Here is an 18,380-nt window from a genome sequence, read left to right as displayed (position 1 = left end):
GATATTTAATTTACATTTTTTTATTTTTATGAGATATTATTTTTTTAATTTATTCTTTTTTATATTTATGAAATAGTAATTATTTTGATATAGAAACTTTTAAATGCCATTGACTAAATAATAATATCAGATAGTCTAAATCTAAAAAGTTAGGTAAAAAAAACTTCAATATTCAAATTTACATATTTTAGATAATAATTTGGGGACATAATAAATCAAATCAACACTCAAAACCTTCATATGCAAGTCTATAAATAAAACTGTATTATTGATATAAAGAACAAAAATTTTAATCAGTTAGTGAGGTCAATAGTTTAAAAGATTTTACAATAATGATCTTGGATTCCTTTTGTACATTTGGTACCAAGATTTTGATGGAGTTTTTTTTTTTAAAAAAAAATTATTAATAATAATAAATTATTTTTAGAAATTATTTTTATAAAATGAAAAATTAAAAAAAAATGAAGAAAGAAAGAAGAAGGTGGAATGTGTAATAATTAAAAAAAGAAAAATTTGTACGGATATCTCGCTCTTGCTCAAAAAATCTAGCTCTCGCTCTCACTCTCTCAAACTCTCGCTCTCTTTCAAAATCTCGCTCTCTCTCAAAATCTCGCTCTCTCAAATCTCGCTCTCTCTCATAATCTCGCTCTCTATCTTACTCTTCCCTTTTTCGTTCTCTCCCAATACAAAATTATTTTTAACACATCAAATAATTATGAGTGTTATGAGGAAGGTCTTTCGTTCTCTCCACATCAAATAATTATGAGGAAGGTCTCTGGAATGATAATTAAACAGACCCAATAATAATGTTAGGGCAAGATCGAGAGTTCAAAGTTTGACGTGCAAATGTAAAGAGAAATGGGAAGATCTAGGTCGAATTTTGAACCCTCGACTTATTTTTAAAAAAAAACAACAATATTTTTACAAATAGTTTGAAAACAACAATATTTTCCTAAATAGTTTCTAAAAGGACAATATCCTTTTAATTTTCCCTATAATAAGCCTATTATATAGCAGTTGGCAGATTTTTGTTCATTTAAATCGTATTTAGTAAAGTTATTTTTCAATAAAATTTTCTCTTTTTTTTCAATAAGTATAAAAATTTGAAGTCGAAGTCAAATTCTGAATAACAAAGAAAATGTTATAAGAAAATGTGTTTGGTTAGCAGTTTAATCACAAAAGTTTTAGGGTAATTATTTTAAATGGTAAAATTGCTAAAAATATTTTCAAGTATAGCAAAATGTCACTGTCCATTAAGGTGTTTGGTTCGCTGACATGAGTTAAGTTGAGTTGGTGTAATATACCAACTCAATGTTTGGCCCACCAACTTTCAATGTTGGTGGAGTTGAGTTAGTATATTTTACCAACTCACCCTAATTCTCCATTCTTCCAATGTTTTTAATGGCTCAACTCATTGTCCACTATCAGTGACTATCATTGTCACACTTCGGGAACCAATTTCGGACTCCGACAACCACCTCTAATGACAACTCCGACGACCAACTCAAAGCTCCAACAACCACCTCTGATGACAACTTCGATGACTACCTTTGCACGACCAACTCTGATGACCAATTTTGAGCTCCAGTAACTACCTCCGATGATAACTTCGGTGATCCAACTCCGACGACCACCTTCACACGACCAACCATCTTCGACAACAAACTTTGATGACCAACTCCAACAAGCACCTTCGTAGGCTCCGACAACTACCTCCGATTACAAACTTCGACAAAAATCACCTTCGATGACCATCTTCGAGCGAGCAACTCTGACAACCAACTCCGAACTTCGACAACCACCTCCGATGACAAGCTCCAGCAACCAACTCCAATACCACCTTCATTCCACCAACTTCAACCTTCGACAACCACCGCCAACTACAAATTTCAGCAAAAATCATCTTCGACGACCACCTTCGCACGATCAACTTCTGGCTCCGAAAACCACCTCCAACGACAAACTCCGATGGCCAGCTCCAATACCACCTTCATATGACCAACGTTAGGCTTCGACAACCACCTTTGACTACAAACTCCAATGAAAATCATCTTCGGTAATCAACTTTGGCAACTAATTCCGAGTCTCCGACTATTATAAGACTGCTGACTGTTAAAGTATGTTGTACAGTTGTTGATTATAGAAATAATAGTATTTTGTATACATTAAGTGTAATATTTATATATAGAATTTTATAAAATATATTTTTATTCAATTGAATTCACATATCAAATGTGTGTTAAAAATATTTGGAAAAGTATGTAGCATATAATTTTTTTTAAAAAAAAAAAACTCTTAAATGGAGATTTTTTTTCTTAGACAATTTCTAGTAAGAATTAGGGAAAATAGAGATTTATTCTCTGGCGATCCTCCAAATTTGAAAGAATTGAGAGTGAAATTGTTGAAGAAATGCAGTGGCATTCAATTGCCTACTAAGATGATGGGAGAGATTCAATTTTTTTTTTTTTTTGTAATCATGATAAAGTAAAAAACATGGCAACAATAGAAAGAAGAAAAAAAGAAGAAGATGATGAAATTCATTGAGAAAATTTAGGAATAAAAAGTTTTGATTTCTCTTTGATTTCTAATTTTATTTAACCATATTTATGCATGAAATGTAGTGGATTAATTGTTGTTCATTACCCAAAAAAGAAAGAAATAAAAAAAAATAAAAGCTTTAAAAATTAAAAGAAAAAATTGCAATCCATATTTTTCAAACAAATATGGTAGAATTATTGAAAAAAAAAAATCCAAAGCAAGTTCGAAATTTTCACTAGATACTTCAGACATATGAATTCAATTCTGCATCCAAATACAAACATATGAACTTAGACAAAATAAATTTGCATCCCAACACAAACATATGAACTCCACAAATATATGAACTTCAGGCATCCTATCTCAACTCAGTATCCAAAAAACTCCTTAGTGATAAACCATGATAGACATCTATCACTAATACTGATAAATGTCTATCGCAGTCTATCTATGATAGATAGCGAAATTTTTCTATATTTATAAATAAGTTAACTCGTTTTCTTTTATTTAAAAACACCTAAAATTTTTAAAATAAGAAATTTATTTAGGATTAGGATCCTACTTCATGAACTTCTTACCATTTTTTTTGTATTCAATAGGTATATTCAAAATCTAAAAACACTGCCCTATAAATATTGTCTATTTTTAATTTCTCAATCGTAGAATCCATATATAATTTAGAAATCATTTTAAAAATAAATCCACCAAGTAGATATTGAAAAAAAAAACAAAAGAAAAAGGAAAAAAAAGTATTGAATCCTGATGCAAGGCCCTAATATTTTCAGCTTTGAGAAAATTTTATCAACGCAAACAAGTTGAATTGTCTCTATTTTTTTAAAAAAAAAAATTGTAGAAAATAATCTGAATTTAGTCCAATGATTTGAACTTCGTTATAATTTAACTTTCATTGTTTTAAAAATTATGATTTTAGCATATGCAGCTTTATGCAGTCTCAATAAATTCAATTTTACCTCAACCATTCTAAAAATGTTTTTTTGGAGCTTGTATCTTGCACGTATTCATTGTCTTTGGGGTCTTTTGTAGACTTGGCATTCGGCCCACTTCTTCTAGTTTAAATCTTGCTTTTCAAGCCGAACTACTAAGATCCTTGCACCTATATGATATCGAGCCTACCATATTATGAGATCTAAGTTAGTACAAGTAATGTATGGTTCAACTAAGTACAAGAGTAGGGTCAAAGCTCTCCTTTGAAAATTATTAACTTTTCCCTTTTGAAGTCATCGAACGGGACCATTTGTTATGTCATTCCTTTGATAGTCACCTATGATTATGTGTTAGTAACTATTGCGAAAGCATGGTAGTTTATAGCACTTGAGGTTGCAAGGCGCTAGATTGAGTGTTGCTTGATTATTTTCCGATTGATATATTTTTGTTAATTTAGGACTCAAGACTCAGACTTTTTTCCTTTTGAGATGTGCACTCGTCTATGTCGTCTCCTTATTTTCCTTAGGTTTGGGCTCGCTTGTGGACTTTGGACCTTGTCCTAGAGAAATCGGATAAATTACAAAAACTAAAAAGTAAAAGAAAATCTTTAAAGCTTCGATCTCCGAGGTCTCTTCAGTAATCTCGAGTCCTTCAAGTCACTTATGCTTCTTTGAATGAGCAGATTGGGTGGTTTGTGGCTTCAAGGGATTTCCTATCTGCACAGGTTACAAAAGAGTTGCCTATTTAAAATCTACAAAAATGTTGGAGCTGATGGTTGTCAGAGAAGTACTTAAATATATTATAAAGGTTGGTAGCCCCCTCTTCAATTCTTGTGGAGCCCTCATTGAAATTGGTAACATATTGGAGGATGTGGAATCCATGGCTTCTCGATTAGGTGATGTCACCTTCTGCAAGTGTACAAAATCTTGTAATTTTGTTGCGCACAATCTTGCTCATTGTGCTTCTCTTTTCTTTGATTTTCGTATGCACTCTGCCTCTAATATTTGTGGAGGGGAGCAATTTTTGGACGGGTGACATTCCTATTTGGGTATCCTCTATTATTCATGAGGCCGTCGGTGTATTGTTTGGACTAATTGGTAATGCATTATCTAAAAACAAATATTTATCAAAGAGGGCTTAATAAAAGTACAAAAATCCACGGCCAACACCAACACGATAATTAAAGCATTTCCCCTCTTTTTAAAATGTGGTATTCCAAATACTCTGGCCGAAGAAAAACAAAGTTGAATTTAAAGTTTTTTAAAACCAAATAAAGACAGGTGAGCTGTTGGGCTGTGAAATTGGCACCGACTTGAAAGTCTGACCAAATCAGATAATGACACAAGGCCTCCGTTGGTCACCGACACATCCGTGCCGGTAACGCAATTGCCTCCAATCCAACTCAACCAACCTACCGGCATCTTCTGTCTTGATACTTGACACTATAAGGGTAAAACCGTAAAAGGCAAATACTTAATTGTGAAAAAAAAGTCAAATATATATTTTTCTTTTAGTTCCCTATTTATAATTTTGAGTATTTTATTTTCACCACTAAACTCTACATAAAATTATCTTTTTTTTTTTATTCTCTCTAAGTAACAAGTCTTTATTATCTCACATCAACTTTTTTTTTTTTTTTTTTTAAGCAAGCTTCAAAATATCGATATCAATGGAAATATCATTGTCCCTTAATTTCATAAAAAATATTGATAAAAATTTTGGAAAACTTTATAGAAATTATTATAATTAGTTTGTGAAACGTTGATTATGGTTGAATTAGACTATATTGACCATTTTTAATCATTATTTCTATAAAGTAAGACAATAGTTAGATATATATCGTAAAATATCTGTATAAATGTCGATACGAGAGTAGAAATTTTAAAAATATATAATTAGAAAATAATATCAAATATTGAAAATTAATTACAAAATTAAAGGACATGAAATATTTGCATATAAATAATTGTAAATTGTTTATTATAAAATGAAGTGGATATAGAAATGAAAAAGCATAACATTAAATTAACATAACATAATAACAATAGAACAATCATAATATTAAACATAACACAACATAATGAAAAAAAATCCACAAATAGATAGAGCTTGAGAGAAAATTAGAGAAATATTAGAGAATTCACATTAATTTAGACCACGTTTACACCAATTGAAAAGTAATGCATCAATGGTAATGTAAAAAGTGGGTCCCAGTTGATTACCTTTGTTATTGTTTACCTGCTTTCTGTCATCCTAATAAGATGTGGGGCTCATTTTGAAATTTTTAATCAAATCATGTAATATAATTGAGAGATGAAAGGTGGTTAATCTGATTGCGGTTGAAAATTATGTGAACCCTATACCTTTATTATTACCATTAAATATATTTTTACGGTAACAATATGAAAATTATGAATTTGTCACATTTATTGTTACATTTATTGTTATAACGACAACGATAATGGTAACAGTAAAATGTGACAATTCATAATTTTAGGTAAATGCGATCAAAAGTAATCCAATTACGTTTGTGATTGAGGTTTATTACGATTCATCCATCAATGAAATCTCATTACAATTACATCAATTTTCATTATGGTTTGGTAAATGTGGTCTTAATTTTAGGGTAAAATGATGTGAAAACTCAATGAAAATTATTTTGAATAAAAATACGTGGTTTCTTAAAAATAAAAATTTTATGTGATAAAAAAAAAAAACTTTTCATACATTTTTCTTTAACTAGCATAGCTAATGGCTAAAAAGAAAAAAAAATGGAAATTTCATAAAAATATTAAAATATCGATGAGAATTTCGAAACTTTAAGAAATTTCGAGGTATTGGAGGAAAATCAAAATTTTCTCTTACTAATATTTCGAGTCAATCGAAATCTGAGATTTCGACGAAGTTTTGAACTATGGTGCCAAGTTAATTAAATGTAATTTGGAAGTTAGAGGCCAAAACTTATTCCGATCTTTAAATATAATAATTAAAATAAGCATTGATGGAAGCTTGGAAAATTCAATATTTTCTCATTGTCGCTCATAATCCTTAATCTATTAGGTATTTTTTCATATTCATCTTCTTTTATTCTTTTCTCTTTTTTTTTTATTATTATTGATTAAATTATAAATTTTTCCCTTAAAGAAAATGAGAATTTCATTTATATAATTATAAAATTAAAATTTAATTCTTATAATTGGATAGAATCTCATAAATAGTTCAGGTATTTTATCGAAACTCTCATTAATAATCTCTAATTCTAACTTCCAATTATATAGTGACCAAATTTACAATCTAACTTATTATTATTAAACACACGTTGACATTATCTTATCCTCAATTTCTATAGCATCAATATATTCTTAAAAGTATTTCATACAATTATCCATTAATTAACATAGACATTAATCTACAGTAAAGTACATGTGTATAAGACATTAACTTATCAACATTATATTGGAAAGAGTAATACTCCGTGTATCATGGGCTACATCTATCTTTTGCATCTCACTTAAATTAAACTACATAATATAAAAATTCAAAATTATTTAAGAAAACAAAACAAAAAAAAATCACGTGACAAAATGTGGTTGGACAACTAGATTAGCTGCATAATGATGGATGCAATCCATGATGTACCTAAATTATTTTATTGAAAAATATCAAATTATACCCCTCAACTTTAGATGGTTTAAATTAAAACTCTAAACAAATAACTCTATTAATTTAACCGCATAACTTTTGTAAATGCATCAATTTACACCCTCCATTACGTCGTATTTAGAAAAATCACGTGAGACTTATAATTGTATCAATTAAATTCTTAAACTTTCAGGAAGTTGAATAAATTTAAATTATTAGCTAGGATAATTTACTTTCATAGTCATCATATATCAATTTTAATCGTTCATTTTATAAAGCAAATATTTGAAAAAAAATCTACGCATGAATGAGAATTGATGTATTGATGTTTTTCAAGAGTGATCATAATGAAAGAGTCTAAATTGATCCACTCATGAAAATTTAAATATTTAGAGTTTTAATTAAGAGTATGAAACTTGAAGTTATTTCAAGGGCGTAAATTGACATTTTTCTTCCTTATTTTCTTTAACTGAGAATAGCTTATTAATTGAATGAAACTAATTTATGTCATGTTTACCAAGTCGTAGTGAGAATTGGTGTAATCGAAATGAGATTTCATTGATAGATAAATCGTAATAGGCTTGAATCATAAACATAATTAGATTATTTTTTTTATTACAATTGCTTAAAATTATGAATCAATCACATTTTAGTATTAACATTACTGCTTGACTTTAACGTTAATGGTAACAGTAATGTAAATGTAAAGGTAACAATAAATGTGATAAATTCATAACTTCCATAGTTACAGTAACAATATCGGTAACTATAACAGTAGCTGTAAATATAGTGAGTCTCACATAATTTTTAGTCACAATGATTACATTTTCTTTTTTGATTAGATTACACTATTTGATTATAAATTTCAAAATAGGACCCACATTTCAGTACAATTATGAAAAACAGTTGAACAACAACAAAATTAATCAATTGAAGCTCACTTTTGACATGGATGGATTACCTTTAGATTATATAATCTAAACGAGGCCTAGAATAGAACTCTATACACTTTCTTACAGAGATCTAGGGAGGAAATCCACCTTCTAAAACTTATAACCAAGAAAGAAAATAATAATAATTAATGGAAAGGAAAAGAAAAGGGCATTTTGTTGGGTGTTACAGCACATTGTTCGCCCCAATTTCCTCTAGACCATCCAAATCTCTCAGAAAAGCTCCCTAATAAATAAAATTTACAAACCAACATTTCCATTTCCCCTCCATCTCTCATCTCATCCCTCTCTCTATTTTCAATTCTCCAATTCACATCCGATCCGATCCCCTCTGAGATCTCCACCGCCAGAGCCACCACCATGGTCCGCTGTCTGTTCACATGCTTCGGCAAGAGCGACGGGGGCGGCGCCACAGCAATCACAAACGACAGAGCAACGGCGGAGGTAACGGCGGAGGAGCAGCAGGGGCGAGGCGGCGGCGTTGTAGTGGAGCTATTCACATCGCAGGGATGCGCAACGTCGCCGGAAGCGGAAGTTCTATTGTCGAGATTAGGGAGAGGAGATTTCGAATTGGAGGCGCCGGTGGTGGTATTAAGTTACCATGTGGATTATTGGGATTATATGGGATGGAAAGATCCGTTCGGGCATAGCCAATGGACGGTGCGGCAAAAGGCTTATGTGGAGGCGTTGGGGCTTGATACAATGTTTACGCCTCAGGTTGTGGTCCAAGGACGGCTTCAGGCTGTTGCTACTGACCAAACTAGTTTGTTATCTATGATTAAAGATGCCCCTACATACCCCTCTCCTACTTTCCAGGTATTTTTTTCCTCTTATTTAATCTTTTTTTTCAAAAAATTATTCAATAAGACCGTCGCGTTCTAATGTTACTATATTGCTGGTTTTTTCAATAACGATTAGACATGAATTTGAGACATTTTTATTGTTTTTTTTTTGTTTATGTCTCATCGTTCAAATTTTGAATTTACTATATGCCTGATTTTAATAACGATTAGATACAGATTCGATTCGAAACATTTTTGTTGTTTCTTGTTAAAAATTTTGTTAGGACTTAATTGTAAGATTAAGATCTTAATTAAAAAAAATTCAATTGTGTATCCATTAGAAATATTTTATTATTATATGTTTTTAGTAAAATACATAATGTTTAGATTTCATATGTCTATTTGGTCTCTCGACTCTAAAAGATATTTGATATATTATTAAACTTTCAATATTATATGTCAAATAGGTATTTATATTTTCAATTATGTGCCTAAAAGTTCATTGGCTTATTTTACGGATGTTTTTTTTAGAACTTATGGATGTATTAATAAACATAAAATGACTATTTAGGATGAACATAAAATTCAATTTTATACGGGTTAAATTACTTGTTAGTCCCTCAACATTGAGGTTTTTTTTTTTTACTTGGATCTTAAACTTTTTAAAGTGTCTAATGAGTCCCTAAATTTTTAGTTTTGTATCTAATAGGTCTTTGATACATTCAATATTAAAAAAATTATTGATAATTGATTTTTCAAATATAAAATTAAATTTTATATCCAATGGAATCTTAATTTTTTTTATTAGTAGATATGTGAATTAAAATATATATGTGTGTTGGATAGATCAATAGTTAGATATAAAATTGAAAATTTTAGTGATCTATTAAATACTTTTAGAAGATCAAGAAATTAATAGACATCAAATTGAAAGTTAATCTATTATGCACATTTTAAAGTTTAAAGGCCTAATAAACACAAAAGACAAGCTTTAATGCATATGTTTATTGTGGCAATTCATTTTTCTTTAAAAAAATTTTAAAAAAATTATTTTTTAGTATTTAAAAAAAGAGCATGAGACTTAGGTGTAGCATACCTCGCAGAAAGTTCTAACCTTAATTCTAATAAATTAGTTAATTTTCAAAAATTTCAATCTAATACCAAATTATAATTGTAAGAAGTTGTTAAATACAAATGTGAAAGTTCTTGAAATGGAGATTAGATACCTAGACTAAAGTTGTAATTTACTTTTGGTTTAAATTCTATTTTGGTCTTCGAAGTTTGAATTTTTAAATTTTGATCTTAAACTTTTAAAAACGTAGTTCTAGTTCTTAAACTTTTAAAATTGCTTACTTTGGTCCCTACTATTTAAATTCTATTGACCCTTAAATAGAATAATGAAACTACTTGTATTTTTAGATGATTAAGTTGTCAAATAAATGCTAGAAAAATTTTAGGATTTCAATTTTGTATTAAGTGATAAAGTGATTTTTGTAGAAGATCTCAAAAATAATTTTGGATTTAAGATTTTGGTTGTACAATGTTTGGGCACATTGATCATTGATATTTTACTTCATTTTTATCTTGTACAACCTATGTAACATGCAATTTCATCCTTAAATAGATTTCATCCTTAAAGGTTAATTGAATCTAGTAATGATTAAAATAAATAATTTTTAAAAGTTTAAGATTAAAATTAGATATTTTTAAAAGTTTAATAACTAAAATAAAATAAGAATAACAAAAATTAGGATGAAAATGATAGGCTTCTTTTCTTTTTTTTTCCTCACATTAATCACTCTCGCCGGAATAATTCCGCAGGCGACTTTCCAGAGGCCAACAACCGACAGCCTGCAAGTTACACTAACCGGAGCACTGAGGACGAAGGTGGACAGCGACGGCGCAAACGTGATGGTAGCGCTGTACGAGAGCGGCCTGGTCACCGATATCCCCGCCGGCGAAAACAAAGGCCGAGTTCTGGCCAACGATTTCGTCGTAAGAAAACTCGAAAAGCTCTGTTCCGTCAAAGACGCATCCGCCAAAAAAACCGTCTCCGGCACCGTCGCTTTCTCTCTCTGGGAAACCTTCGACGGCTCCAAATGCGGCGTCGCCGTCTTCGTTCAGAACAATTCGCATCATATTTTCGGTTCTCAGAGCTTTAAATTGCCCGACGATATATGAAATTCCGCCGAAATTCGACTGTGTATCGACTTCCTTGGAGCTTATCAATGGCGGCCGGTTTTAGTTCCGGACACGATCACTTGTGGTGGCCGTTTTTATGTACAGGATGTGTTAAACTGCTTGGTAGAATTTGTTGTTTTAATTTCTTTTCTTCATCCTTATTTCTTTAAATAGCTGTTTTGTGATTTTTGGCTGTGATTCCTTTTATTACTACTATATACATTTTTTTAAAAAAGGGTATTTTTTAAATTTTTATGTGGGAGACTGAATACATATTCTAATTGAGAAATTTAATTTGCATTCATATTATAAAGTTATATGTAGCCTAAGTTTGTTTATATAGCCTCTTGTTTTCATAATTGAGATTAAATTATTTTGTGGAAGTTATTTTTGGGGAGTTGAAATTCATTAGGATATTTTAGCTTATAAGTTAGATTTGTGCAACAAACTCTAAAATCTATATTAGATAATATAGTTCAAAGGATATGTTTGGAAGTGATTTTTATTTAAAAAAGAAAGATAAATTTTATTATTGCCATATCAAAATCACTTTTGAGTTTTTGACATGCCTAAAATTTTGTGAGTATCAAAATCACTTTTGATATACCAAAATTAATTTATATTTTTCTTCTTAAATTTATTGTCCATTTTATTTTTGTCTCTCTCTAATTTTTTACCCTCATCCTAATTTTCTTCTAAATTGGCTATGAGCATGTATTTGTAACACTATCAAACTCGTGACTTACAAAATTAAACTCCATAAAATAGTCCAAAGTAGGCTTCCATTATGATTTCTATACTCTAGAAATTTCTATATTTACTTTGAATTTTAAATTTTTTTTCAAAACATATCCTTGAGTTTTGATATTGTTAAGAAAAATATTTATTTTTTTAAAAAAATAAATTATGAAAATTAATGTGGTAGCTAACGTGTAAAAGATAGAAAGACATATGTGATATAGAAGACTAGTCAATGTATGTGAAATCTGGTAGTTTTTAATTTTAAAAAATTAAAATATAGTATATTTAAAGCATATAATAAATAAAACGTGTTTCTGTTTTAATTACCATAAACTTTCAAAAGTTAAATTAACAATGGTTATTTTCATATTTTTTATATCATGGTTTTTTCATAAACAAATTCTTTTATATAGTACAGAAAAAGCAAAAATTTTTGTTCGTAAATATTTGAATACTTTCAACTATTTGAATAGAACGACAAAATAGAATTTTATAAAAAATTTAAGAAATAGATGAGAAGACGAAGATTTTCTTTATAGCGACTAAAATTTTGTAGTTATAATTCAAAGTAATTTAAGTTTTATTTAAAAATCATTTTGCCATATAACTAAATATTATTTGAGGTTTGTTTTTATCGTTCTAAAATTCAAAAGTTTTAATACAAAATAATTTAAAAAATTATATTTGATTTTAAAAAACCAATACAATACATTTAAAATTTAAATTCGAAAACTAATCCTTTCTTTTGGCAATTTAGTAATCTAATTTTTTAATTGATTTAAAATTCTTATTTTAATTTTTGAGTAAAAGTTGAAGATTTACAATTAATTTATACATATGATCATAATTTAAGTCTGCAATTTTTTTTTATATATAAATCTACTGTACTTTCAGAATTGTCTATTTTTTCCCTAAATTTTCATACATATGAAACTAATTTTTTTTTTATTAAGAATATATTCACAAATTTTAATTTTTTTTCTTTTGTATATGCATTTCATATATACACAAGAGAAAGTACATGTTGGATGTGTAACCATCAGCATCCAAACAGTTTCCTTCCATTGGGATGAATTGCATCCATTTGTGCTCATCAAACACATACACCCGAAGTTGTGTCATGCCAACACCAATTGCACCTATTTGACTTAAGACTCAACCTAAAACTTTAAATTTGAAATATAAATCTATCTTTCGTAAATTAAAAATTAGAAAGGTCGTCTCTATTATCTTTTAAATGAACAATTACACTCGAGAAACTGCATCCCATCGACAAAGGGTAACATAGGAACTTACTAAAAATAAAGGGCTAAAATTCTCCCTTATATCCCATTTTGTTTATAGTATAGATTAAGTTCATTGTTATTATTTATTTTCTCTCAAAAGATGTCGTAAAAATATTCACATAATCACTTTTTACATGCACCTATTTATGTGGACGATGTTGTAAATGATTTCATGCATATTCATGAGAAAAAAAATATGTGTGTGTTGTGTCGATTCAAAAATCGATTAAGAAAGTTAAAATCTGGAGCAAGTGTACATCGTTATGAAGTATAGTTGGAATTAAGAGAAAATAGGGGATGATGCAGCTTCAATGTTTTCCTTCCTTTTCTGTGTATTTTCACACATGTATAGTGGCCTCTTTATGGCATTCTTATACACACCTTACCCTTAGGGTTTTAGGCAACGAAAAAGGAAAAGATTGGGAATAAATTTGCCTAACTAATAGTGGACAGGTGTCCATATAATATAGGTGTTGGATCTACACCTGCACATAGCGGAAGGGAATCAGGATCCATAAGTATTCTAATTCATTAATTATGGTTGAAAAGAAACATGCTAAAAACAGAGTTTAATGGGTTTCAAGAACATACCTTGGCCGAACCAACAAAATCTCCATTTCCAGCTGCTAAATCCTCCAAATCCTTGTGTAGACCACCACAAGATCTTCCCTACTATCCTCTTGGTGCTCTAGAATGAGTTATGGGACTCAAAATAAGCTGAAATCAAAGGAAATATGAAGAAATCTCACTGAATAGAACCCATTGAAGAACACCTTCTTCATCCGAATTTTTCAGCAACAATTCAGGCGGTTCTACTCTCTTTCTTCACTCCAATCTCTTCAATACATTGCAGACTATCATGCAAAGAGATGTGTTGCATGGGATGTAGCTCATGCTTGGAGTAAACCAAAGGAGAAGGTGGGTTTCTTGTAAGCTACTTGAAGATGAACTTTGAAAAACTCATTTTCAAGTTTTGTGTAATTTTCAATTTTCAAAATCCATTTTGATTTTAAAATCATATTTTATTTCTAAAATCAAAATTTATTAATTTTATAAATTAATTTCAAAAATTAATTTTATAATAAAATTAATAAATAATTATTTAAACAATTTTAAAAAATAATTCTAATTAATTTAATATCTAATATTAAATTAATTTTTACACAAATTCATCTTCATATATTTAAATATATTTTCTCCAATTTCCATTTCATTCTAATTTGAACATTTCAAATTAACTTATCACACTACTCTAGAGCTAATCCATTTTCGAACTAGTAGGGGGACCTCATGGACCTACGAATCATGGCTCCAACGATCCGAGATTAATCGGCTAAACTCATTAGAATCGATCTAACCCCATTCGTTAACTAATGGGTCACTCCACTAAAGCTCATAGTTGAACTCCCCTCACTGTAGATATATTATGTCCCACTCGATATAACCATGATTAGTAAAGTTAACCCTTCACAAGTTGTTTCGCAATAACGGCTTCAAATCTTTGTTTTACCCCGAAATTACTTCTTGTTCCTTAAGTCCTCACTGATCCCCTAATGAACAATTGTTTTGTGATCCAATCACAAAACCGAGCCCCTCTCATGCCAAATGAGAGGGCGAGATCCCTTGTTCAAGTCCTAGAATCAGCACTTAAGTGAATAACCTTTCTACTATCCCTAAAGCAGGTAGGAGTGAATTCCCTCTTGCAACCTAATGTCCCCAGCTATCTATCCAGTCTTACCCTTGAAATGGCAGTCATATTGAGCCGGCGCTATTGAGCCAACCCTCACCTATGCAAATTTAAGGGCAATCTCAAATAAACAGGAGTTCATAGTTAGCTCAGGATTAAGATCAAGTTACTTAGGTCATCGCTTTGAAATAGTCAGTCTTAAATAGTAAACAACGTTATAAAGTAAGAGTGACTCATTTTCTGGTCCGATCTTGTACAAACTCTTTTGCACAAGGACACCCCCACTCTTCATGTCCAACATGAACGAATTAGGATCACTTCATTTGTAGCACTTTACAACTTCTTGTAACAACTACAGAGCAGGCCGTATCCAATAGTGTTACCAGAATAAGGTACCCAACCTTATCCATGTACTAAAGATCATTTTGACTATTTACTCGAACCTGATCCACCTTTATATCTCCATATAAAGTTCAAGTACTCATATAATAGTCAAGAGACTTTTAGGTTTATTGGATTTCTATTCAAGCAATAGATCTATTCAATAAAACCTTTATTAAATTTTCAGAATAAGTTCCATTGTTTACATACCACGAGTTTTAGGACATAAAACCCAACAACAGGTTGGTATAATTGTTTTAAAAACAGAATTGATTGGCTGTTTCCCTCTTTCTTTCTTTTTATATATCCAATCCAATTGGATTTTTTGACTTGGCACTACTTTGCTTAGGTGGTTGGCTTCTTTTTTCTGATTGGTCCTTGCTGATTTCTTTTATTCTAACATCCCCCCTCAAACTTGTGGGGAGGTCAACGACACCGAGTTTTTTCGAAGGAGATGGAATTGAGATTGTGTCAACGACTTTGTCAGGCAATCAACAATCTGATCCGACGATGAATGTACCGTACTTCAAGTTTGCCATTAATGACTTGGTCACGAACAAAGTGTACATCGAGCTCAATGTGTTTCGTTCGAGCATGAAACATCGGGTTTGAGGCTAGAGTTCAACACTTATGTTGTCACACCATAAAATAGGTTTGTAGGTTGTTTGAATTTGTAGTTCACTCATAAGTTGTTTAAGCCAGATGATCTCAGCTATGGCATGAGCAAGGACCCGATATTCAGACTTTGTGTTGGATCTTGCAACCATTGTTTGCTTCTTAGAGGACCAAGAGATTAGATTGTTGTCGACATACACACAGTATGCTGCAATAGATTTCCTGTCATCAATGTTGGAAGCCCAATTAGCATCCGAAAATGTTGTAAGTTGTAAATCAGTGTTAGGTTGAAAAAGAAGACCATGATGTCTGGTGGCACTGATGTATCGGAGTACCCGCTTAGTTGCTTGCCAATGAATATTCGTAGGAGCCTTCAAGAATTTACTCAAGTGATTAACTATGTGTGCTATATCCAATCTCGTATGTGTTAGATATTGAAGGGCTCCGATGGTGCTTCTGAACAAGTAGGGATCAGATAGTGGTTGTCCATTAGTTATTGAAAGATGTTTACCTACTGTGCAGGGTGAGGCTGCCGGTTTAAGATCAGTGAGACCAAGTTTGTGGAGTAAGTTTTTCACATACTTTGCTTGATTTAGGATGAAGTCTGACTTGAGATAGTGGACTTGGATGCCTAAGAAATAGGTGAGGCGGCCTAGGTCTTTCAAGGCAAACATGCTGTTAAATAGGTTGATGAGCTAGGATATTAGTCGAGAATTGCTACCTGTTATTATCAGATCATCTACATAAACCAACAGAAATATAACAGCCTCACGAGTGTGAAATATGAACAATGAATTGTCAGCCTTTGATACTTTGAATCCTCAACTGATTAAGGCACTGCCTAGTGTGTTGCTCCAGGCTCGAGGGGCTTGTTTTAAGCCATAGATTGCTTTGTCTAAATTGCACACATAATCAGGATGTTAGGTGCTAACATAACCAATAGGTTGCTTCATATATACATCTTCTTGTAGGTTTCCATTTAGGAAGGCGTTATTGAATTCCAGCTGACGGATCTCCCATCCTTTAGAAACAACAATGCTAAGCACAACTCTAATAGTGGAGGCCTTAACTATAGGAATAAACGTCTTAAAGAAATCTATCCCTTGATGTTGATGAAACCCTTTTGCTACCAAACGTGCTTTGTATCTGTCAATTGAGTCATCAGGGTGTTTCTTTAACCGGAAGATCCATTTATTACCTAGAACATTGTATGAGTCCGAGGGTGGTACAAGATGCCATGTGTTTCTTTGAACTAAAGCTTGATACTCATTGTCCATAGCTGCTTTCCATTGAGGCGTACCAAGTGCCTCTTTGACCCTGATGGGTTCTGTGACAGTTCAATCAGTTTTAGCAGCTGTGAGCAAGATTTTGGGCTTAAAGATACCAGCCTTTGCTCTAGTAATCATCAGATGTGTCGGTTGGAGTGAGACTATGTGCTGCTATTGCTCAGTGGGAACGATGGGCTGCTGAATGGGTGTAGGGAAGGGTGAATGGTCTGTTTGTGGAGAGCTGACAATGTTCTGAGATGGTGAGATGGACATATGAGAGGGAACATTGATAGGAGAGGGAGTTGAGGAGCTGCAAGGTTGTTGTATAAGAGATATAGTTTGTGGTGCATTAGTTGAGGGGTCAAGTGATGGATCTGTCATAGTAGGATGATTAATAGAGCTTAGTGAAGGACTTTGAGGAGGATTGATATTGGATATAATATGATTTGTTTGTAGTGGCTCGGGGAGGGCTTGGACAAGAGAGGCAAGCATTTGGGCAGACAGTGATAGAGGGAGAGCTTGTGAATAGTCACTAATCACCTGAAAACCAGTATAAAATGGAAATTCAGTTTCATTAAAGACAACATTTCTAGATATGTATACTTTACCCGATTTTGCTAAGCATCGATGTCCCTTGTGGAGTACACTTGGTCCCAAGTACACACATTTTTCAGAGTGATATTGAAACTTGTGATGTTGATATGGTCGAATACAGAGGAAGCAAACACATCCAAACGTTCTTAGTTTGGTTATATCCAACACGTTTTTAAACAATATCTGAGCTGGAGACCGTCCATTTAGAACAGGAGTGGGTAATCCATTGATCAGAAGGTTGGCATTGACAAATGCATCCCACCAGTACTAATAAGGCATGGAGGCTTGTGCTAGAAGTGTGAGTCCCATTTCAACTAAGTGTCGATGCTTTCTTTCTTCTCTTCCATTTTGAATTGAAGTGTAGGAATAGGAATGCCAACTTAGGATCCCTAATGAGGAGCAAAAATAAAGAATATTTTTTAACTCACTTCCATTGTCGGATTGAAACATTTTAACAGTTGCATCAAACTGATTTTTAATCACATGAAAGAAGTGTTGAAAAGCTGCAAGTGTATCAGATTTTTGCTTAAGAGGGTATGTCCACAAAAGCCTGCTATGATCATCTAAGAAGGAAATGTAGTATTGAAAACCTGCTGTAGATTGTACTAGAGCTGGTCCCCATACATCAGAATGAATTAAGTCAAAATTGGCTTTAGCCCTTGATTCAGATTGTGAAAATGGGAGAAAGTGTGATTTGCCCAACTGATATGAGTCACAGAATAGAGGTTTTTCATTAACTTTGATGGACTGTTTACACTGAACTAATATTG

The 18,380-nt window shown here is 31.6% G+C and overlaps 2 protein-coding genes across 2 annotated transcripts; one reads left to right on the top strand and one right to left on the bottom strand.

Moving 5' to 3' along the window:
• Positions 1 to 8,092: 8,092 nt before the first annotated feature.
• On the top strand, positions 8,093 to 11,327 carry LOC120085148. The gene is made up of 2 exons (XM_039041024.1): positions 8,093 to 8,891; positions 10,679 to 11,327. Exons 1-2 carry the CDS (start codon positions 8,436 to 8,438, stop codon positions 11,036 to 11,038), a joined length of 816 nt encoding a protein of 271 aa, XP_038896952.1. The 5' UTR covers positions 8,093 to 8,435; the 3' UTR covers positions 11,039 to 11,327.
• Positions 11,328 to 15,747: 4,420 nt separating this feature from the next.
• LOC120084800 (secreted RxLR effector protein 161-like) lies at positions 15,748 to 16,422 on the bottom strand. The gene has a single exon (XM_039040619.1). The coding sequence runs from the start codon at positions 16,420 to 16,422 to the stop codon at positions 15,748 to 15,750; it is 675 nt and encodes a 224-aa protein (XP_038896547.1).
• Between the last annotated feature and the right edge of the window lie 1,958 nt (positions 16,423 to 18,380).

Source organism: Benincasa hispida, chromosome 9 (genome assembly GCF_009727055.1).
Source record: "Benincasa hispida cultivar B227 chromosome 9, ASM972705v1, whole genome shotgun sequence".
Taxonomy (NCBI): domain Eukaryota; kingdom Viridiplantae; phylum Streptophyta; class Magnoliopsida; order Cucurbitales; family Cucurbitaceae; genus Benincasa; species Benincasa hispida.
Note: the sequence above shows the minus strand (reverse complement) of the source record. Positions and strands in the feature narration are given on the sequence as shown.

Bases quoted from the DNA above. Each gene is read 5' to 3' on its own strand.
- LOC120085148 (XM_039041024.1), top strand. From the start codon at position 8,436: ATGGTCCGCTGTCTGTTCACATGCTTCGGCAAGAGCGACGGGGGCGGC. The intron at 8,892-10,678 runs GTATTTTTTTCC...ATAATTCCGCAG, and splicing joins ACCCCTCTCCTACTTTCCAG to GCGACTTTCCAGAGGCCAAC.
- LOC120084800 (XM_039040619.1), bottom strand. From the start codon at position 16,422: ATGTTTGCCTTGAAAGACCTAGGCCGCCTCACCTATTTCTTAGGCATC.